Raw genomic sequence first — 24,337 nt, 5'->3', positions numbered from 1 at the left:
ATGTAAGTGCTGTTATTTCTGAACATGCATTTCACAGCAGGGGATAAAAATGTGTTCAGCTGTTCACTTCATAAAGAAAGAGAAATATCTTTAAAATTAGAACTATAACATTCAGCCTCCATAATTCATGCAGTCAGTGAGAGAAATATAAATGCTTCCTGTCAGTAGGCAGAGAAGAAAGTAGACCTCAGAAGAACACTGGGCGTCTCGGTACTCTCTATGGAACATAGTTTTAAAAGAAAAACAGTTAAAAGGGAAGCACTGGGCCATTAACACTGTTCAATAGGAGTCCAAAAACCGTGGAGCTTGAACTCTGATCAAGGGCCAGAGTTTTATTTTGGGGACTCATGGTGAACATGTCCCTCATTTTCTACAGACCTCTCGATGGATCATTAAGTCTTCATCTATTGCTGGCTCTCCCAAGGCCTCTGATGAACTCCAACCTAGTTAGCATTTCAATAAACTCATTAATGTTCATGATGCCATTAAAGACTTGAACTGGCCTTTTCTTTCTTTGCCTACAGAAGTAGTGAGGGCTCAGCTGATGGTGTGCACAGTTGGGCTTAGGGCTCCTGAGTCAGGCTGCTCTGAAAGGAGGTGTGTGTGGGGGGGTACTAGGCTGAATCACAGCACAACCTGCCTACTATGGGAGTATCCTGAGTGTTCCTATAACCTTGGAGAAAGATTCTCAGACTCGGAAGCTCCTTGGATGCCATAAGATGCTTTGTTCATGGTGAAATAAATGGCTCCCTTCTGTCAGGAGAAAGCTGGGATGTTTTGTCAGAAGCTGCTTCAATCTTTGTTAGTTTGAAATTTCCTCTCTTATCTGACACTATCTCACCGTTTGTTACAAACTCTCTTTCTAGAAAGGAGTTTGTATACAAGTCAGAGCCTGAACATTAAATATAATGAAGTTTTGCTATTTTTACCTTATGGGGAATAGATTTTTTTCATACAAAATACTCTGATTATGATTTTCCCTTTGCCAACTCCTTCTAGATTCTCCACATTTCCCCCACCCACTCAAATCCACACCTTTTCTTCCTTTTTCATTAGAATATAAACAGACATAATAATAATAACAATAATAATAATAGAAGAAGAAGAAAGAAAGAAAGAAAGAAAGAAAGAAAGGAAGGAAGAAGGAAAGAAAGAAAGGAAGGAAACAACAAAAAATCAACAAATAAATCATAATAGGACAAAATAAACAGGAAAAATCTACAGAAAAATCATAAGAAACACATCCAGACACAAAGACACACACACACATTTCCACACACAGAAAGCACATACAAATAAAATTGCAAGCAATAGTAAATAAGCATAAGATTTGTAAAAGGCAGGAAGGAAAGCCCAGATAAAGCAATGTGGGAGACTCGAATCTCCACAAACACCAGTAAGTTTGCTCTGTGTTGGCCAACCCCAGTAAGACTCCATTGGAGAAAACTCATTTTTCCCATGTGAGTAGTAATCAGTTGTAGTTAACTTCTGGGTTATGGCTGGGGACTTGTGTCTACTTCCCCTTAGCACTGGGACCCTGTCACTCCCAGAGCTGTGCATGCCCTTGGGTGCTGCCAAAGACACTGTGAGTGCCTATGTGCATTGGTCCTGCTGTGTCTCAAAGGTCTTGTTTCCTTGGTTTCTTCCAGTCCCACTGACTCTCCTTTGCTGCAGAGTTCCTGAGTCCTGAGGGGAGGGATATGACAGAAACATCCCATTTATGGATAAGTGTTCCAAGGTCTCTTACACTCTGCACACTGTCCAGTTGTGGGTCTCTGTATTGATCTCATCTACTGCAAGAAAAACATTTCTCTGATGATGGCAAAGCAAGACCCTGATCTATGAGTATAGCAGAATTCCACTAGGATACGTTTTATTTCTATGTTCTTTTAATGAAACAGTAGTATTTTGTCTTCCCCATAGGTCCTACCTTGTTTCAGGTTCTTGGACACCTGGTCACTCTCAGGCATTGGTTCCATCTCATAGAGTAAGCTTTAATTCTTATCAGGTAGTAGTTGGTTACTCCTACAACAATTCTGCCACTACTGTACCAGTATACCTGGCATGCAGGCCACCATCGTAGATCTCAGGGTTTGTAGTTGGTTTGGTGTTTATCGCTCTTCTCTTGCAGTATGTAGATTACTTTCCAGTACCCCGAACACTAGTCAGTAGTGTTGAAGGCTCTAGGTAGGCACCAGCTAGAGCGTTCAGTGATAGGATATAATGAGATTTTTACACTGATTTAAACTGCTCTAATTTTCTAGAAACTTTTGCCATGTAACTGATAGTTGCCTAAAAATATAATCAAGGGGTCTGGAGTATAGCTTAGTAGTAAAGCATATGTCTAACATAAAAATGGCATTGGTTCAACTCATAACAAATAAGAAATGAATGGATGATGGATGGATGGATGGATGGATGGATGGATGGATGATGTGCTATATACAAATTTCTACCCAGTGAGTGGCTTTTTGTCTTGCAGCGGAAGCCTCCCATGGTGGTGGATGACCTTTTTGAAGACATGAAAGATGGCATCAAGCTGCTTGCTCTACTGGAGGTCCTGTCTGGGCAGAAACTGGTAAGGGTCTCTCCTGACCCTAAAACCTACTCAATAGTGTCCATCTGGAATGACCAAATTGTGTGCCTAAGGGAGAGAAACTTCTTCCTTAGTCATTATCAATAATCTATAATTGGCCTATCTCTTCCTTTAAGAAATGAAGAGTAGAGTACATTAGCCTTCTTGTTCCCATGAAAAGCACTATGACACAAGTGGCATTATGTAAGAGGGACAAAGTAATCAGTACCCTGGCATGGTGAAAAACATGGTCCTAAGATTTCTAGTACAATCACCTGAATTATAACGTACAAATTAACAATGACTTCACTTTAAGTGTTTTTCATCCTCTGCTTTCTATTGTGGTGATAAAACTCTGGTCAAAACCACTTAGGGGAGGAAAGAGTTAATTTGATTTTCAAACTCTAAGGTAATAGTCCATCACTGAAGGGAAGTCAGGGCAAGAACTTAGGGCAGGAACCTAGAGGCAGGAAGCGAAGCAGAGGACATGGGAGAATGTTGCTTATTGGCTTGTTTTCTACAGCTTGTTCAACCTGCTTTGTTATACAACCCAGGATCACTTGCCCAGGGTTGACATCACCTACAGTGATCTGGGACCTTCCATGCCAATCATTAATCAAGAAAATGTCCTACAGACCTGCCCACAGGCTGATGTGGTGGAGGCATTTTCTCAGTTGAGGCTCCCTGTTGTCAGATGACTCCAGCTTAGTGTCAAATTGACAGAAATGAACCATAACTGTGTTTGTTTCCTATTTGAAGGAACCGTTGGTTTCTGTCTGTATATTTGTATAGCTGTCTGCTGGATATTAAGTTTGAAAGCAGTTGGCACTTGCCATGTTCTTTCTGACATCCTCTATCAAGCATCCCTTGGAACAACAACAGAACGCTCAGAGAGAGACATTGTTACCTCCCATAGAACCACCAGAGTGCAAACAGCATTCCCAGAGAGCAGTGAAATATATTTTCATTACATCATTGAAACTAAAATATGTATAAAGTATGTAGTTTTTCAATTTTAGAGTATTTCTGTTCCATATCAAAGTAGAAGAGTGAGTGGACATAAAGTATTTATAAATAAATACTTGTTATAATTGCGAAACAGAGTTCAAGAGACATGAAGTCTGGGATTGACAGAGCTTCCCTTTCTTTTACTGTGATCATTTTGATAAAACTGTGAACTTGTGAAAGAAAAATAAATGTCAGTAAATGTAACTTCTTGGAGGTAGAGGATGGCACAGTGAAGCCTCTGTGCATTGATCAGAGTGACCATGTGAAAACTCATCAGAATGACCATGTGACAACTCATGCCCAAGTGATGCTCAGGCTCAGAGTCTAGGAGTAGCTGAGGTGACACACTCTGCGAATGCTATCTTTCTGGTAGATAAATGTGTTGGTTTAGCTCCGCCCCAAAAGTTGACAACTGCTCACACTGATGACGCAGAGAACAGCAAAGCTCGTGGGAATCTGCCACACTTCAGATGAAGGTCATCCTTTGTATCAGTTAAACTCCAAGCTCCATATTTGAACTCTGAAGGCAGGAGCCATAACCTAGACATTCAGCCCACTCCAAGCTCTTCCAGAAAGAGAGACTCTAAATCTCCCCTAAAGCCTTCTGTCCTTAGGTTAGTGTAAAATCTAGATGAAGGGCTCTGCTTGTGGGGGCTCCAGAGTTCATTCTAGAAAAACAAAAATGGGACAACCAATACAATCAAGCAGAGTTGGGAGTAGAGACCTAACCTTGGGTTCTGTTTCATCTAGAATGCATGTAGAACAAATGGTGTTATGTTCCTTCCAGATACCCAAGGGCTAGGGCTCCCTCAGCTTACAGAGATTATTGAGTTTTTATTAATTTTTTTCTGAACATAGTAAGTGATAAAAGTTTGTTGGAAAACACAAGCTAGTGATAATTCTGTGCAAATCGTTCTGGTCTTACAGATCGGGCAGCAGATACTTAGGAACATGTTTTCATCACCTCCGCTCACCTTTTGCTTTTGCTTTTGATGATGGGAGCTATCACAATGCACACTGAGACAACACTGCTCTGGATGGCTGCCTCAGGCTTGACCAGAGCTCTATAGGTGGTCTGTCAGTCTCAAATCTGAAAGAATTCAGGTCACAAACAAACAAACAAAAATCTAACCACAAAAATCAGGATTTTTATGGAGTGACTATAGGAGTCTGGGAATTGGTGCTTATTTTTGAAGTTTTAGGAAGTGCATTTCTGATACATGTACAGGGGAGGGAGGAGTGTCTTAGAAGCGTGCTGGTACAGTCCCCGTATGTCTTAGTTAGGGTCTTATTGCTGTGAACAGACAACATGACCGATGTAAGTTTTATAAAGGACAACATTTAATTGGGGCTGGCTTACAGGTTCAGAGGTTCAGTCCATTATCATCAAGGTGGGAACATGGCAGCATCCAGGCAGGCATGGTGCAGGAGGAGCTGAGTTCTGCATCTTCACCTGAAGGAAGCTAGGAACAGACTGAGCATCCCCAGGCAGCTAGGAGGAGGGTCTCTAAACCCACCCCCACACACACAGTGACACACTTCCTCCAACAAGGCCACGCCTTCTAATAGTGCCACTCCCTGGGCCAAGCATATGCAAACCATCACACCATGGACCTAGCTTCAGTTGCCCTCAGCAGAAAGTTCCAGTAGCACATCTTTGGTTAACTTTCTTTCTTTGCAATCTTACTCCCCACACATTCTTCCCCCTTAGCTACCTGGGAATGCCTCCTCCATCAACCACACACCCAAATGCCTGTCTATGCTGTGTTGCGGGATCCAACAGATCACATGTGAACAGTCATGTAGTCATATAAATCAGCTAAATTTACCTGAGGATTGAAGGAGCCTTCACATGAGTGTTTAAGAGTACACTTGTCTTTCTAACGTGTCAAATATAACCCTGCCATTGTATTTCACCAATCCTCTATGAGTTTTTTTCCATGGGCAATTAAATTATTCTGGAAAAAAAGTAGTATACTTTTAATAGAACATTCTTCTACATAAGTGCCCCACTCATTTCATGTGTAGTTAGAATTACAGGATCAGGAAGGTTACAAACATTTCATAGTTTCAGTTGGCAGAGAGGAACACTAGGATGTAAGGAGAACTTCTGATCTGACCTTTTCACTATGTATTGGTATTAATCCCTTTAAGAGTCTCATGCACCTAATCTGAAGTTACTCAGAGATTATAAATGTGTGTCTTCAGTTTTGCACCTGCCTGTGTGCTGTGATCCAAAATCCCGTGGAGGTGGAGGGCATTGTGCAAAGGAGGGAAGGCCCTGGCTATTCTTGCAGAGCCTTTTCAAAGCAAGACTGTTAACAAAGCATTGTCCTAAGGAGGCTCAGCACAGCGGGGAGTTTCTCCGTAATTACCCCAGGGAGTGGGTAGCTCTGTGGGGAGCACTGCCCTGAGCATCTGGGTAGCAGAGCCCGGGCTTGTGGCTCTGATAAGCATTCAGGAAATGCTTAGCTTTCTCCCTAAGGTCTCTGTATTCTAGTCCCATTTAGCAACCTGTGGTGGCTCCCTTGGCTTTGATTTTTTTTATAAGGGAATTTTAAACATTTTAAATTATTCTTCTTAGATTCCCTGTTTGATTGAGTAGCAGCTGTGTGACATTTACAGAATGTGAGCATTGGCCAAGTTTGGAGGGGATGGGGGTGTGGATCAATACTTGCTACACCACAAACTGTAGAGAAATCTTCTCTAAACTGTTTTTGTTGACCCAGAAGCAAGCTTTTTGGGCGACTCTTCAGTACTTTGCCTTGGGGAGCCTGATAATCCACTCTGGTATGCACATGAACAGTGGACACTTGAAGGGTTTGCCCACCAAGTCCTTTAGGTTCACTAGAGTCCTCAATTCTGCCGTGTGCTAACATGCTAACATGTCTAACAAGCTAACATGTCTCAGATCTGCACCCTGAATATGACACTACCTTATGTCTCTGGAGAAACACGGGTGAGGGAAATGTGGCTGATGCTCCCAAAGAGCTTACAGCCCAGTACTGAGAAGATCTACTCACTAGGGATGGTTATCGAGTGAAAATTAGATGCAAACATGAGCCGAGCAGGCATAATACCACAGACGCTATGTCTTCCTCACTGGGCCAGTGCACAGCTGAAGGAAAAGGGCAGAATGAAGGCACTGATTGACTGGACATCAAATTCGACAAGGATGCCCTATTTGTAGATGTATTTGGAATATGTGCTGCTGATATGGGGTATTCATATAGATAAATTTAATAGAGTTGAGAATAGAAAGAGCATAGTGAAATTTTATGATATAATTTAGATGACCATGTCAGATATGGGAGAAAGCAGGGATTTTTTTTCAATAAATAGAATGGAGAAACACTTAAGAAAATATCATGGAATTATTCTTTAGAGCCTAAACATATGCACAATTAATATCAGTTTGCTTTTGGGATCTAATGGCACAAGGTCTTGCCATACTTAGAGAAGATAGGTAAATATCTTCTAGATAAAAGAGTTTAAAAAAATAATACATGACCAAAAAGTTCTCGATGTAAATTTTTTCATTTAATGTGATTAAAGTTAAATTAAGAGCATTTTAAAATAAAAAGAAAATAAAGCCACAAAGGAAACTGCTTAATTAAGACAGACACAGTTTACAATGTGAGAGACTCAGAACAGGATGGTATCAAGGATATATAAAGTTCATTTACTAATCAATAAGATAGCAATGACCCAAAGGAAAACTTGGGCAGGAGATGTGGAAAAGAATTTGACAAAAGACATCGGCAGGTCAGAGGAAGAGATGTTTATGCCAGTGCTGATCGGGATATTCAAATGAACACTGGAGTGCATACAATACATAAGCTGAATCGACAATTTGGAAAAGCCATCTGTCACATCAAGTGCTGAAGGGTTTGGACGCCAATTATCTTTACAGTGCTTGCAAAGGGGAACATAGTACAGCCCACCGGGAAAGTGTGGCATTAAACACTGAAAGTCATTTTGCCCTTGACAGGACAATTCTAGGGGAAGTAAGCTCAAGAGAAACTCTAGTTGTACAAAAGCTGAGAAGTAGTATCTTGTAGTATAGACACAGCCCTGCATACATGGCTGACAATGAATGAGGAACCTTTGAGGAAACAGGAAAGTGAATATTGTCAGTGAAATGGTGTGTAGGAAAGACTCAAGGGATGAGTACAGAGAAGTTATTTAAATGAAGGCAACAGCTCAACAAAATTTAGTGTGATTCCTTTTCTTGAGATATGGTCTCAGTCTTTAACCCAAGCTGGCTTTGAGTTCATGGTAAGCCTCCTGTATTAACCAATTTTGAGCTAGGATGACAGATGTGAACTGTTGGGCCTGCCTTAAAATAGGTGCTTTTAAACTGCATACAAATGAATTCATCTAGAAAGGCAAGTGTTGGGCTGGATTTAAATGTTTGCTAAGGCTGTAGGAAGACAGGAAATAAGAATGCATCTGGGTGGGATGAAAGAACATGATGTTGGTACTTAGGAGTCTTGACTATGCCAAGTGATGGACTCGCAGTGTTTTTACCATGGTAAAACATAGTTAATTATATAAGCTAAACCAGTGTTCTATGCATGGTGAAATAATGAGACAGTCATACAGTGATATAAATTCCTAGCAAAGAGCAGTAACAGTCATATAAAATATCTCCTACTAAATATCTTTTAAAAATCACAATCTAAAATTATCACCCAGTAGAAACATAAAGCTTGCTTTTGAAATTTCTGATATGCTATGTAGAGCTCTAGGTTTACACAGAAGAGGGCCGGTTTCCCAGATGAGAACCTTGAGAAAAATTGGCCTCCTCTCACTAATGCTCATTGTCCCTAAACAAAATCATCTGTGTCATTGAAACTCCGTTGGGTTTTCATGCTAAATGTCTATCAAGACAATGCACACAATGTTTTTCATCTTGTCAACATATCGCTGAACAGATGCATGCAAAAAGAAAGGGAAAGAAGAAAGGAAAAGGGAAGAAACAAGAAGGAAAAAAAACCATTCTCCTAATCTAAGTTTTACTCTTGGTTCATTTGTTCCAAACTTTTGGTCATTCAAATCCAGAAAGGTCAGTAGTAATGGTCAATATCCTTGCATGTCTTCAAAGCTGAAGAAAAGGGTATGAGTGACCAAAAGTACTTTTCGTATAAGTATGTCTTGCCATGAAAGAGTGACTGTCTCTATAGACAGCATGAGAATCTGCTGGACTTTAAAGTCTTGAAAATGAGTCAAGAAAACACATTGCAGGAAAATAATCTACTGGGCTTGAACTTCCATTGAGAATCGTATGTCTCCCAAGAAATGCAGGGATGGCTTGCCTTTATACATCTGCTTACGTCTCTGGGGTGGAGTCATGGTGACTTCTCTTTGAGTCTCTTCAGTATATATGATAACACATCTGAGTAGAATATGAAGCCTTTTAATGGTCATACTTATCCTTACTGCTATGAATTTCTTTCCCCAGCCTTGTGAACAAGGACACCGGGGGAAACGAATTCATGCTGTGGCTAACATCGGTACTGCGCTCAAGTTCCTTGAAGGAAGGAAGGTAAGAAACAAAGTGGAAATGCTGGAGAGAAAGCTTGGGTCTTCTGACTTTCACTGTTGTTCGTGGGGGCCAAAACTGTATGTTGTCTGTACTACATAGGCATGCAGCAGTGGTGTAAAATAATTTAGATTTACAGAAATGTTGCCAAAAGGAGACCATAGCTCACTTCACTCAGCTCCCTCTAGGTTAAGAACGTATGAGATGAGCCTAGGAGTGGTGGCACATGCCTTTAATCCCAACACTCAGGAGGCAGAGGCAGGCAGTTCTCTGAGTTCACGGCCAGCCTTGTCTACAGAGTCAGTTCCAGGATGCAGGGCTACACAGAGAAACCCTGTCTCACAAACACAAAAACAAACATAAAGAACATAAGCAATGATGGAACTATTATCAAAATAAGAAAATTTAGTGCAACATCATTTATGAAAATATAGACCATGGTCTATGTACCATTGTCCCAGGATTCAATCCAACACCATTCTATGCATCTCATTGTCTCTCACTCTACAGCAAGTCTCCATGCTCTCTAGTCTTTCATGACCTTTGACACTTTAAAGACTACTAGTTAGTCATTTTTAGGAACTCTCAGTTTGAGTTTATGTGTTGTGTTCTTCTGATTATATTGTAGCTCTATGTGTTGTTTCTTCTGATGAGATTGTAGCTCCACATTGCTGGCAAGAATTTTGGGAAGCAATGTTGCATTCTATGTACATTTCGTGGATGGATCTAGGCTTCTGTTTTAATTCTTATGGTGTGGACATCCATCACTTGATAAGTTAGTCTCTTAGTCTTTTTTCTGTGGCTATCACAAAATACTTAATACTGGATGACTTATAAAGACGACAGTATCATGTTCTTGTGGTTTCAGAAGCTGGTGCATCCAAGAGCCTGATGTGAGCATCCACCTTTTGGCTGTACCACAGTGTATTGTGTGTGTGTGTGTATGTGTGTGTGTGTGTGTGTGTGTGTGTGTGTTTATATATATATGCTTATATATATATGTTTATATATACATATATAAAGTATTCTAAAAATAAATGGGCTCCTTATTCACTACTAATTTCTTTTGGCATTTACTCTGCATGTTTGTTTTATTTTCTGGTCATAGTTGATGATTATGCTTTGTGTGCTGTGTTGTTTTGTTACTCTAGTTTTAGCTGTTGAGAATTCTTCAGCTGGTGTCTGCATTCTATAGACCTGGCCTCATCTCTATTGCATCATATAGCAACATATGTTCTGGTTTCTCATATTTTCCTTTCTATTGATCTGAAATTGATCCCTTCTCTAATGAGATCTTCTTGGTTTTGTTTGTGAATGATATCTATGAGCCAGATCTGTGTGTTGGATATATGTGTGGCTTCTGGATGCTATTTTAGCAAGGCTTTTTAGAAAACAGATCTACAGAGTACGTGTTTTTTTCCTAATCCATGGATGTACACTTATCTAAACTTCTCCCTTCCTTCCTCCCTCCCCCACTACACACACACACACACACACACACACACACACACACACACACACACACACCACACAAAGAGAGAGAGAGAAGAAAGGGAAAGAGAGAGCTTCTCCTACATATGTGTGTGTGTGTCTTTGAGTGCCTGTTTGTCTGCGTGTATATAAAATACTAATTTGCACTGATATTTCTCATTCCAAGCCAGCACCAAACTATTTCCTCTGGCCTTCTAAGCTCATTTGTTTCAGCTTTATCTGATAGTGAGAAACCCAGATTTCATGAGCAACATATTCTCTTCTTTTGACTCTAATTTAAATGCAAACTAGTTTCAGAATTGCTGACCCATGCGCCAGTGGGACCTATATTGAACAACTAGAGAGAGGATTCTCTGCAGACATCTTCCTGTGTTTAGCATTACTGTTGGAATCTATCAAAAAATATTTTCCTTGTGGCCTAGGTAGTTTTATTCTTACCTATCTGCTGAAATATATTTAAATTTCTATATACAAAAGGCTCACACTCATTTGTTATTGTTTCTGCAAAATACACACACACACACAGATACACACACACACACACACACACACACACACACACACACGTTGCCTTTAGTTCCTTGCTTATTGGGAGAGGTTAGCCATCATCATGGCTCTTAGAGTAAAAGCTTCCCCGAGAGAACTTTATGTTCTCTCTGCACCTCCTACCACACTCTTCCATATCCATTTCCCATATTCTCAACCTGTAGGTAACCATATCCATTTCCCATACTCTCAACCTTTAGGTAACCATATCCATTTCCCATATTCTCAACCTTTAGGTAACCATATCCATTTCCCATATTCTCAACCTTTAGGTAACCATATCCATTTCCCATACTCTCAACCTGTAGGTAACCATATCCATTTCCCATACTCTCAACCTGTAGGTAACCATATCCATTTCCCATACTCTCAACCTGTAGGTAACCATATCCATTTCCCATACTCTCAACCTTTAGGTAACCATATCCATTTCCCATACTCTCAACCTTTAGGTAACCATATCCATTTCCCATACTCTCAACCTGTAGGTAACCATATCCATTTCCCATACTCTCAACCTGTAGGTAACCATATCCATTTCCCATACTCTCAACCTGTAGGTAACCATATCCATTTCCCATATTCTCAACCTGTAGGTAACCATATCCATTTCCCATACTCTCAACCTGTAGGTAACCATATCCATTTCCCATATTCTCAACCTGTAGGTAACCATATCCATTTCCCATACTCTCAACCTTTAGGTAACCATATCCATTTCCCATATTCTCAACCTGTAGATAACCATATCCATTTCCCATATTCTCAACCTGTAGGTAACCATATCCATTTCCCATACTCTCAACCTTTAGGTAACCATATCCATTTCCCATATTCTCAACCTTTAGGTAACCATATCCATTTCCCATACTCTCAACCTGTAGGTAACCAGTCTCCAGTTTCTGACTTCCTTTTTGTATCTCTATTTACAAGTAAGGTATGTTTTCGTACACCTCATCATTTCTTACATGAAGCTAGAATACTGTAGATAATACTTTGCTTTTCTATTTAGAGGTGTATTTAAGAAATCACCCTAAATCAATTTATATAGAGTTCCTTGTTCATTTCCTACAGTTTCATAGTATTTCTCTACCTGGGCATGACATAGTTTATAAAAAATTCTCAGTTTTTATTAATTTTCAATTAAAAATGATAATGCAGTTTATAACAGTGAGTAAAAATGCCGGAGGAGCAATGAAGGTATATACCCAGGTAGTTCCCTAGATGTGGCTACTAGTCAGAAGGTATGCATGCATTAGATATTGACACTTTTCCCTCCCAACAGGATTATCTCTCAGTTTTAGCCCTAATTGATTTGTGGGAGCAGAGAATGTTTGAATGGAGCAGTATCTAACCTGCTTTATAAATGCATAGCCACAGACTTCCAGAACTCAGGATGTTTGAATTATCTCCTCCCCAATCTATAGTCTCTAAATAAATTCAATGCTCCACAAATGAATAATTGAATATTTTCTTGAACTTGTAAACCTGAAGCAAAATTAGCTTGTGCTTTTAAACAGTTTACATTTCGGTGAGTTGGTGGTACAATGTATCTTATGAATTTGATGCCCGGGAAAGCTCCAGACCCAGGGATATGTACACACACAACTGTGCCTTCTTTTGTGCAGTGTTGGGGCCATGTTCAGAGCTCTCACCTCTGTCAGTGTGATTCTGTTGTCGATCACCCTCAGTGGGTTTTCCACAGAAGTAGAATGGACAGGATATTAGAAGCATTTAGGCTATTCCATTCTCTATTCAGCTGTCTGGCAGTAGTGCTGTATTTCATTTGAGGAATGCTGAGTTATCAATGTAAGAACAAAGTTCCTCTTGATAATAATGTTTGAGTGAAAACAATTGACACATTATAAAAGGTAAATTTACAAAGACATGGTATCCTTTGCCAGTGTCTGATTCCGTAGACCAACCCTACATCACTTTAAAAAAAAATACAGGAATCATGTATTAAATATTGAATTGACTATGCATAGAAAGTAATGCAATTCAAGTTCTTTTATTGAAGAAAATTATTTACAAACTTCTGAACATTGTTAGCGATACAGTCTTTGAAAACCTAGCTGACAGTTACTGAGCAAGGAGTCCGAGATGCTGTGGATAGCCTTTTCGTATCTTTGATAGGGATTGTGGGAAGAGTAATGACCAACACCCTTTGCATGCTGGGTGACTGGCAGAGCAACTCGCCCTCTAAGCTCATAGCACTCCTTAGAAAGTAACTTTTAATAGTTGGGAAAGTTTCCCAGTGGACAATCCGGAACGATTGTGAGTGGATTATTCTCAAAGCTCTCTATTTTCACCCCAGGGAACTAATGATCTCTGTCTCACAGCGGCCTGACTTTCCTCTGTTCCTCCTTAAATCCCAGCCCCGGCAACCGCACTAACTGCTCTACCCTTTGTTCCCACTGACTACTGATGCTGTTGTAGTTTGTTTCTGTGAGCACATTTTCTTCTCTTTTTGTTTTTCATGTCAGTCCATGTACAGAGGATCACCGGTTAGTACACATTTTAGAGTTTACAACTGCTGACTTTTATAGGTAAAGGAGAACCTAAACTTCTATGCCATTTGGTAAAAAGCATCAAAGTAAATGTATCTTTTAATGCTACCTACCATGATTTCTTTTGCTTTAGTCAACTTCTAAATATATAAAGAATAAGTGATTTTTTTTGTTTGACTTTTTTATTGTTGTTGACAATTCCCTGCATGGTGTTATGTTGTTGTGTTTTCTAACTTTAAACGAAATAAAAATTTGAGGTCCATTTTGTATTTGTCTTTAGTTTGTACGTTTAACAAATGCCCCTGAAATTTTGATAAACCCATGTGCCTGTTTGTCTCTATGGCTTGCCTTTATTTCTGTATGTCAGTACATAGGCATGAACAAATGCTACGGTTATCTAACAACAGCTTAATCATCGCAGTGTTAAATGAGGCACAGTATTCTGGTAAAATTGTGAGCACAGCTTTTCCTTTTAAACAGATTAAGTTAGTCAACATTAATGCTACTGATATTGCGGATGGCCGACCATCAATCGTTCTGGGACTGATGTGGACCATTATCCTGTATTTCCAGGTATTGTATTCCATTTTGTCTTTTGCCTAATATGACATCAAAGAGGGTGAGGGTGGTAGATGTTCATAATGCCCCCTTTTTCCACACGCTTTGGTTGAACCTTGACCCAGCCGAAGTGTGATTCCCCCACATTCATATTTTAAGGAGAAATTTTCTGTTTCTCCCACTCAAGTGTGTCACGTGAGAATCCTCTACTTTTAGAAAAGCAGAGGCAGCCAAAAGGAGACATATCATAGTGGAGATGAGATAGGCATACAAGGAGCTCAGGAAAATGGTGTTTTATATTTACCTAGGAGGGAACATGGCTGTGAGAAACCAACTTGCCTTTGTCTTTAGAGTAAGTAATTACTCGGTTTTACTTTATTAATTACACCAATCTCCTTTTCCATGGGTCTAATAAAACAACTGAAGCTTGTTTATAAAGAACAGAACAGCATGTGGCAGCTTTGGGAAGGGATCCTTGGTTTCCTCACATTATGGACGGTGACATCATGGCAGGGACATGAACAGGAAAGAGAAGTGACAGGATGAGAGAAGCCATAGAGACAAGAAAGGCACAAAACTTGCACTCCTGAGAACTAACCCTAAGACTCACCAGCTCCTTCCCAGTGCAGCTCCCCAAGAGGTTCCTTCAAGGATCTACTGTTGAATACATCAATACCTCTTAATGTTGCCACAGAAGGGACACATTTTTTAACCTTAAGAAAACAGCTCAAACAATATTTATAGAAATAAATATTGAATAAATATAGAAAAATAAGTATCTTACACAGAGAAGTGTGTAAGATACACCCAGCAAGGCAATAGGGGGAACAAGACTAGAAGTGTTGGAATGATGTCTCATTGGTTAAGATCACTGGCTGCTCTTCTAGAGGACAAAGGTTCAGTTCCTGGCACTCACATGGCTGTTCACTACCTTCTATAACGCCAATTTCAGGAGATCTGATGGCCTCCTCTGCCCTCCACACGCAGGCATGGTGCATATACATACATGCAGGCAATATACCCAGACACCCACAGCAAAGTAAATAAGCCTTAAAAGAAAATATTTTTTTAAAGGCTAAGATACCAACCCTAACCTGTAAGAACTAATATTTTTCTGGGGCATATAGAATGCTAAGATTGATCATTCTCCATTGAGACTTTCTTGCTCACAAACACAGATAGAAGAGCTGACCAGCAACCTACCCCAGCTGCAGTCTCTGTCCAGCAGCGCCTCCTCTGTTGACAGCATGGTCAGCACTGAGACGGCCAGCCCACCCAGCAAACGCAAGGTGGCTACCAAGGTCCAGGGAAATGCCAAGAAGACTCTATTAAAGTGGGTCCAGCACACAGCAGGCAAGTAAGTGCCAACGGTTTGTTTAACCTGGAGCCCAGTAATCATCTTGATGCCAATTTAATGCTCTCATCGCTTCCCGTGGTTGTGAAACTGGAAGAGACATTTGTCTGAACATCCTTGCTTCGAGCATTGCTTCATTCTCCTCTAATTAAACTAGAAACACACGCGTGCTGCCCAGATGGCTCAGCCAGTAAAGTCACTTCCCTGGAAGCCTGATGACATGAGTTAGACCCTGGGAGAATAGAAAGGGGAGAAACACCTCAAATCGTCTTTGGACCTCCACATGCACACCTGAGGGCAGTAAAAACTGAATATAAGCAAAAATCACCACTCATACTCCAGAGAAACGCTGTAATAAAATCACTTCTTCCTTCATTTATGTGACTAAACCTGATTAACAAAATTAACTTATGATCCACCTTTGATTCATAGTGTAAGGGTGAATTCTAATCAGGCCACTGTTCTGAATTTCTACTCTCATTTAAAAGACTGCAAAAAGTTCACATGCTGTTTTCCCTTCACTAAATCATTGTGTTCTATCTCATTGTGTTCATTGAGTTCTAGTTAATAGCAATGTAAGCTTAGGGTCAGATCCTGGAAGAAAAACAGCATTTTCTGAAACTTCCTAGACACCCCTCCCCCATTTTTCTACTTTGGCGTTTATCTGGAACATGAGTTCTCTATCAACTCTGGCGTTGTTATGGTCAACCTAAGTTTACACAGGTCCGCATTTTTATTAGCATGGATATAAATTAAGTAATCTCAGCATCTTCTTTTAGCAGATTTCGTGGGGTTTGATGGTCATAACTGTTTTGTGCTCTGCTGATATTCGGGATAAGTTTCTTCACATAAAAGTGATATTTTCCTTTCTTCTTCCTCAATGACACAGAAAACTAATTCGTTTTCTCCTAGGTTTGTTTCTGTAAAGGACAGTCTGAATCCAATTATCTACTTCTGGAACATAGTTATAAACAAGACCTTAATTCTGAAATATTGCAGCACTAAATATAGGGAGTTCATTTTTTTTAAATGTTCAAAGAGCAAAATTCAGCAGGGAGAAACGGAACAGAGAGGATGTAATTAATATTAGCAATGTATGTGGGTTTGATTAGCTTTTAAAGCGTGTTGGTGGTTTTCTAATTTGGGAGTCTATGACTCAAGATGTCCTCAGAAGTATTTTCAAAAGCAAAGTCTTGCTTCTCTTTATAGTCTATAGTAGAATTTGAATTAGAAAGTCCCCCTACATGGCTTATGCATCACTTAATTGGAACCGTATTGGGCACCCCTGTATCTATTGCTGTCTTACTGATCAGGGAGCAGACGCAGCCTAGGTCAGCTGCTGGTCTGCCTTTACTCACCATGATCTGCTTGTATGACAGATGCTATCATGAAGATGGATGTTGTGGCATCTCAAAGTTATGCCTACAACTTTTATACTGATATCAATGCAAATGTTATTTTTCTTGCCTTGTCTTTACATATACATATATATGTACACACATGCATATTTACAGATATACATATGAAATTGGGGGTCTGAGATGTTTCCACTCATTAATACATTACTAAGATTTATCTCATGTATCTGCATGAACTGTGTAGGGATGGAAAGTGACTCTGTACTGTGAAAATTCTTTAAGAACACATGTTATTAATTTGTTTCCCAATTGCCAATAGTTTTTAATAATTTCCTTTTATGCTATCCTAGGATGTGATTTCCAAATTTCTTGCCAGACATAGACTGATGACTTTACATCACTCCATCCCCATTTTAGCATATGAATGACAATGTCCCTAAAATCATATTGTGGTCAGTAATTGCTGGTTTAATTGTGATCTCTGTCTTCACACAAACTTTAAAAATACACAGATATACATGACAAATGTCTTCTAGAATGCGAGAAAACTAAGCCTTTCAAGTTTTTAACAAGTTTCACAAATATTATCACAAACAAAGCATTGAGTCATATTTACTACCAACTGAGAACAGTTATATTTGGGGGCAGAAATTAATAATATAATCAAACAAATGAAGATGTGTGCATCCAGGTTAACACAAAGTAGTTCTGAGTAAATTTATAGTACAGGTCAAATAAACAAGCAAGCAAATAAACAAACAAAAGACTGTAAACTGGACACATGTGTCACTTCTTTGAGTGTGTATCTAAGTTTTCTTTGTGTTTCTGTATAAAATTCATAAATGATAAATTTGAGGTGAAGCTCAAATTATTTTAGAAAGAAAAGATTTTAGTTTTGTCTGATGAAAAATGATGTATATACCTTTCTATGCACACATGCATTTTCTATATATTTTTGAATGAACAGAAGAAAATACACTGATATGTTCAATTACTCTAAGAGTAAATATTTAAGGAAATCATCCATGTTTCATTGGAATAATGAAAGTCCAAAAGGTCAGAAAAAGTTAATTATATGGTGAATATTCACTAGCTTGCTCACATAATGTGTTATTGCAAATTTACTCTCTTAAAAACTAGTTTGTAGTTGCCTAAAGGGACAAACACTTTACATGCAGAAAAATGAGCAAAGGCAGAGTGTAAGGAGGAATCAAAGGTGGAGAGGTAATATTTAAATGAAGAGAAAACAGAGATGGAGTGTTGGATTATCAGATGTCTGCTGAAAAAAATCACATTTATACTGGGAAGGTAGAAACTTAATTAGTTAAGAGTCTATTCAAATCTTCTTTATATTTATAAATGCCTTAGCAGATAGTTTTACCATATTTATTTCATAGTAAATAGTTGTTCAAAAGGTGCTACTTTTAACACTTACATTTTTACAGTGTACACTGATACAGTATGTTTGAGAACCAAATTCATACTTTTCAGGCTAGGTCACTTACCAATTTTAGCAAGTTACTCATGAGAGTTTCAGAGTATAGTTTTCATGGAAACCCTGAGAACCTGCTAAAAACTAGATGTTTCTGTTTAATTTAGAAATATCTATAAAGTTAACAGGACAATTTTTTTAAACTTCACACTTATTAATTGAGGTGTGTGTGTGTGTGTGTGTGTGTGTGTGTGTGTGTGTGTGTGACAGAGAGGAGTTGGTTATGACACTGCATGAATGTGGTAAACCTGAAGACCACCCTTGGGATGTGAATCTCTTCTTTGTGGAATCAAACTCAGCTTGATGGCCTGGCTTTCACAGCAAGCGCTTTTACCAGCTTAGCCATTTCATTGGTCTGTTGAGACTAATTTTTCAGAAAAGAAACTATGGAAGATTCTATTTGCCAAGTGTGACCTAAGCACTGGTGTCTGTAGCTTTTACCCTGAACCACAAGGTTCTGCCCATGCTCAGCATCATCTGACGTTCCCTTTCTGAACTCCGTGATCCTCAGTATGTCACACAGGAGGAGGTTCCCCAGCAAGCTTGTGCTTCTATTTTTGATACGAAAATGTTATCACCAGCTTGAATGACTGCATTAATTAGAACTGGTTTGCATCAATCAAATTTACTACCAGAGAAAAAAGATTCACCACTAGGACATTTCTTTCAAAAAAATGAGAGAGAGAGAGAGAGAGAGAGAGAGAGAGAGAGAGAGAGAGAGAGAGAGAGAGAGCGCAAGCCATTTGATTAGTGGAGTAAGTGCTATAAAATGCAGTGGATGTAACTGCATTGATTTGCATATGAACTGCATCAATTTGTGTCTGTGCTGTACTGATTTGCATATGTGCTGCATCGGTCTGCATGGGTGCTGCGTTGATCTGCATATGTGACTGCACTGATTTGTTTTTACATTCTATAATGTACTTGACATGACTTAGACACATCATTGCAACCTGTTAAAACCTGTGCTCACAGGACAAAGTGAAACTCATTCTATTTTACGTCTTAATATTTTTTCCCTTTTAGAAATTTTTTCACACATTTTAATATAATTCTATTTGCATTACCAAAGCAAGCATAAAATGTGTTTTAAATGTCTATAACAATAATGGGAAAATATCGTTCAGAAAATACTGCATGGCAATATTCACATCCAATCCAGTCTCTCAGATGTGTGAGGCAAGAGAATTGGCAGGTCCAAACTGGACTACTGAGTAAGACTCTCTCAAGAAAAATTAAGAAGAGAAGAAAGGAAAAAGAGGGTAGGAAAAAAAAGAAAAATAGATCATTAAAACTTTTTCATCTTAAAAATCTATAAAAAGTTTGATTGATAAACCGTGTCCTAGTATGGCTCTGGTTAAAATGACTGGGCTTACTACCCAAAGACTACGTGGACTGACCTGGTTCTCCAACCTTATAGGTAGCAATGAATAGCCTAGTATGAGCACCAGTGGAAGGGGAAGCCTTTGGTCCTGCCAAGACTGAACCCCCAGTGAACGGGATTGTTGGGGGGAGGGTGGTAATGGGGGGAGGATGGGGAGGAGAAGCCCATACAGAAGGGGAGGGGGAGGGGTTAGGGGGGATGTTGGCCCGGAAACCGGGAAGGGGAATAACAATCAAAACGTAAATAAGAAATACTCAAGTTAATAAAGATAAAAAAATATAATTAGTTCAGTATTTTAACAGAATTATTTCATGACATTCTAATAAGAAGTCTCAGGACACTACCAAAATAGAAAAGTAATTCCGTAAAACTACAACACGACTTATATTTTAACAGATTTTAACTTTTGTTTTTCATTTTAGTTTTCTGGATATATGTTATATCTTTTAGAGGCTATTTCCTTCTTCACATTAAATGTGTGTAACAAACCTACTTCACAATGCTTAGGAGAGTACTAGGCTCTGGATATAATAAATTACTAAATTTTGTAGCTCATTAAAATAGGAAATTTCAAATTGTAGTTTGCATATGTTTGCATCTGTAATCAGTATTCAACAATTTCTTGAATATTCAGCAAGATATCTATAATTTCTCCATATGGTACTTGTTAAACACTTGCTACTTAATCATTCGATTCAGTGCAGCACCATGAAGGCCAGAGAATGTCAGGAGTGTTTCATTGTCTGCGGTAAACTACTCAACAACGACAATGTCACTTTAAAATGGACGTGTTACTATAATGAACATACAATACATTTCTAGATACTTCTATCACAAAGACATAAGTTCAAGCCATCATTCTAAATCATAAGGGCTATGTGGTTCTGAGAGGATTGATTACTTAGCCTGCTTGCAATTCAGTTCTCTGTTCAGTAAACTGAAGATAATATATAACACAGAAGTGTGGAGGAAATTTCATTTAAAGATTTTTTTAACAATGTAAATGTGCTTGCCCATATATGGGAAACTGTTCCAAAGGTAATGAAGCCTTTGATTTTAAATAAAATATGTGAGTCCTCCAAAAAAAAAATGGCTGGGCTTTGTTTGAAACCAGAAAGTGCTGCTGTTACCAGTTCCAACTGTGACATTGTTTTCTGTGTTTATCACAATAAGGCAGATGGGAATAGAAGTGAAAGACTTCGGCAAGAGTTGGAGAACTGGGTTGGCCTTTCATTCAGTCATCCACGCTATCCGGCCTGAGTTAGTGGACCTGGAGAAGGTGAAGAATAGATCTAACAGAGAAAACCTGGAGGATGCCTTCACTATCGCTGAGACACAACTAGGCATCCCCAGACTACTTGATCCCGAAGGTACATGTAACGATCCTCATATACAGACTGTAGCATGTTTGCATGTTCCCAACCCAAACATTCCATGACTTTTGAGATTCCATTAAGAATCATGGCACTGAAGAGTGCATGACAGAAAGATAAATTCCCAAGGTCTGTTTGCTACCCTACCGGGGAATAGGCTATGATGTCAATACTCCAGACACCTCTTTGCCATTGACATATTAGCCTCATGGACAGAACTTAAAATATCCTGTTGGTGGTTCTAAATTCATATTTCTCAGATACCCAAAGACCAGGCAGCTCTGAGACCTCATCGAAGTTTCTTTGAGCAGTAGAAGGTGGTTAATGCAGAAGCACAGATGGTCAAAGTTCCAGGAATCAATATCAGTAAAGTCTGCCCGCCCCACCACACAAATAGGGCATCTGTATCCTTCCCACCTCCCTAGGGGTAAGAGAACATGCAAAAGAGGTGACAGCAAGCTTGTAAGAGTCAGTCAGTCATTGGGGAGAATGGGAGCGAACAGTCCTTTCAGAACAACAGGACCACTGTACTTATGAACTCCCAACAGCTGTGCTTGGGCTGTCTCCACAAGGTCAGGCAGTCTCCACTGTAGCATCAAGAAAGATGGAGTTCATGAATGCCATCCATAACCATGGGCTATGGACGGCTGATGGCTTCTGGGGGATGGGAGAGTCACTTTCCTATAAGTGTGGAGCTTCTGGTAGGTCAACCACACTCCTGTAGATAGCTCCATGCCAGGAATCTATATGGGTAATACAATGGATCTGATAGGCTATTTTTTGAGGGACATGAAGTTTGAGGGTAGGGAGGCAGGAGTGGGTCTGGGAGGAATTGGAGTTTGAATATGATTAAATTATATTATACGGAATTCTCAAATACTGTTTTTTTAAAAAGGATTCTGCTGAAAGGTTTTCATGGTAGATGTGTAAGGGAGGAGAGCTGTGACAGGTGAAAAGAATTACCTATAAACCACCAAAGTCTCAAAGAAATAGAAGTTCTTACTTGTTTTCTGCCTGGCTCAGGATGGGAGTTTGAGGTACAGCAGCTACACTTCAAAACTTACATTAATAAACATCCGAAAGCTGAATTAGCTTACATCTGAGTTTTATCTTTACAGATGTGGATGTGGACAAGCCGGATGAGAAGTCTATTATGACTTATGTGGCCCAGTTCCTGACACAGTACCCTGATATTCGTGGTGCAGGCTACGATGTGCAAGAGAATGATGTAGGTATTGGCTGTCTCTGAATTGAGGTCCCTCCATGATGACTACATACACTTACGCATGCATACTGTTTTTAAGAAGTGAATAAGACTGAATTGTAATGTCAGACCAAGGCTGTAAAGATGATTGCAACTGAATAAGAAGTAATAGATATTGTATAGCAAAGATTTCTCCTGTTCTTATGACAGGGGCAACAGAGAGAACAGTGCCAGTAATAAACATTATAATGAAACTGAAATTAAGGAGAGGCATCAGTTTAAGATTCTGATGGATCACATCAAGTGTACACACAGTCTGGAGGCTCCTTCTACGTAATCTGTTGCAATTTAATTTAGAATTTCAAAGTTTATGTATCTCTTGTCACAGCAAACATGGAAATAAGGCATAATTTACACGAATTCTAATCACTCCCTGTGATTAGATTTTTCAGCTTCCAATAGTTTAAATGACAGTTTCCCTTCTGAACATGCTCAGATGATCTATGATCGCTGTCATAAAATTTAAAATCTTGGACAAAAGGAAAATGTATTTGACCTTCTAGATAGATTGAATCTGTTCTAGGAAATGCATACCAGAAGAATATGTTGTATTTAATTCCAGATATATTTATGTCATAGAATTTCAGAAAAAAATTCACAGTACCCATACAACTTTAGTTATTTTTCTGTTAATATGAAAAAAACTGTATAGGTCACTGCGTGCACGGGCAGTAATCTAGTTGTATAAACTTAAACATTGCAAATTTCCAATTATCTATGACAAATAACAGGATGAAATTTTCTTATTAGATTATTTCTCAGGAGTGGAATCCCTCCTCTCATTTGAATGTTAAAATGTCAGTAGTGTGTGAAGTCTTGTTCAAGCTTCCGGAAGAAAGCCTGTTCCAGTTGGCATTCTAGTCAGCACATCAGATGCCTCATTTCTGAGGATAGAAACACTGATGGACACAATGTTCTGATGTTCTCAGACTTGAAACTTCTCCTGCACTCTTTTAAGCTACAGCATAATGGATTTTCCACAGAGTTTCGATTTTATTTTAAGGCTAAATGGTTCAGGGCAAATGATGAATGGTTTCCAAGATGCCTTAATTGCCATTTCCCTGATCTCAATTGCAGTTTGTGAGCTGTTGGAAAATATAAAGAAAATTTATATAAAGCAACTATTTTTAAGGGAGTAAACAACAAATATATTTTTCATTACATATAAATAAGTAAGTAAGTAAATAAACAAATAAATACTTATAAACAGGTCAGGAAAGAAACAGTAAGGGAGCAGAAGTTAAGTTTGTAACAAGAGGTATAGTGCTGAAATATCAAGTCATTGATTCAGGATAGGATGGAGAGAAGCCGCAGTTTGTTTCAGGATGCTCTTGGGCCAAGTTAATAGAGTGGTTGGTACAATTGTGCTTTCTAGAACTACAGATTAGGGAACGTTTTGTTCTTGTTCCTTCCACCATCCAGGAAGAAACCAACTACTAGAGTAGTTTACTGTGATTATAAAGCAAATGCTCCCAAGAAGCACAGGGAAGACAAATGAAGGCCGTGCACTTGCTAGGCTAGCTCCCTTAGATTTTGATGATAAACTTGGACTTGCAAGTTGCGGTGTGGGTGAGGGATTTTATTTAAAGTACTGGGTTCCCACACAGCGCAGCTTTCCAGCTTGCTTTTGTATATTCCCTGTGTGCATTTATGAGTGATCTGGGTTTCCATTGGGGATGTCCCTGAGAAGAACTGTCTTTTTGGTTGTGAGCTGAAGGGGATTGCAACTCCATAGGAAGAACAACAATATCAACTAACCGGGATCCCCAGAGCTCCCAGGGACTAAACCACCAACCATAGTGTACACATGGAGGGACCCATGGCTCCAGCTGCATATGTAGCAGAGGATGGCCTTATCTGGCATCAATGGGAAGGGAGG

The 24,337-nt window shown here is 39.2% G+C and overlaps 1 protein-coding gene across 38 annotated transcripts in view; it reads left to right on the top strand.

Moving 5' to 3' along the window:
- Window positions 1–24,337, top strand: part of Syne1 (spectrin repeat containing nuclear envelope protein 1) — a 477,397-nt gene that overhangs the window by 90,045 nt on the left and 363,015 nt on the right. For 32 of the 38 annotated variants that reach the window (NM_001419849.1, XM_087580475.1, XM_087580468.1 and 29 more), the window contains 7 exon segments: window positions 2,483–2,578; window positions 9,048–9,131; window positions 13,652–13,672; window positions 14,156–14,248; window positions 15,412–15,590; window positions 20,995–21,191; window positions 22,313–22,422. In NM_001419849.1, coding sequence (NP_001406778.1) covers window positions 2,483–2,578; window positions 9,048–9,131; window positions 13,652–13,672; window positions 14,156–14,248; window positions 15,412–15,590; window positions 20,995–21,191; window positions 22,313–22,422 — 780 coding nt within the window. 38 annotated transcript variants of the gene reach the window in all.

Source organism: Rattus norvegicus, chromosome 1, assembly GCF_021556685.1.
Source record: "Rattus norvegicus strain SHRSP/BbbUtx chromosome 1, alternate assembly SHRSP_T2T, whole genome shotgun sequence".
In the NCBI taxonomy this organism is placed as follows: Eukaryota; Metazoa; Chordata; class Mammalia; order Rodentia; family Muridae; genus Rattus; species Rattus norvegicus.
This window is presented reverse-complemented; position numbering and strand designations above follow the sequence as displayed.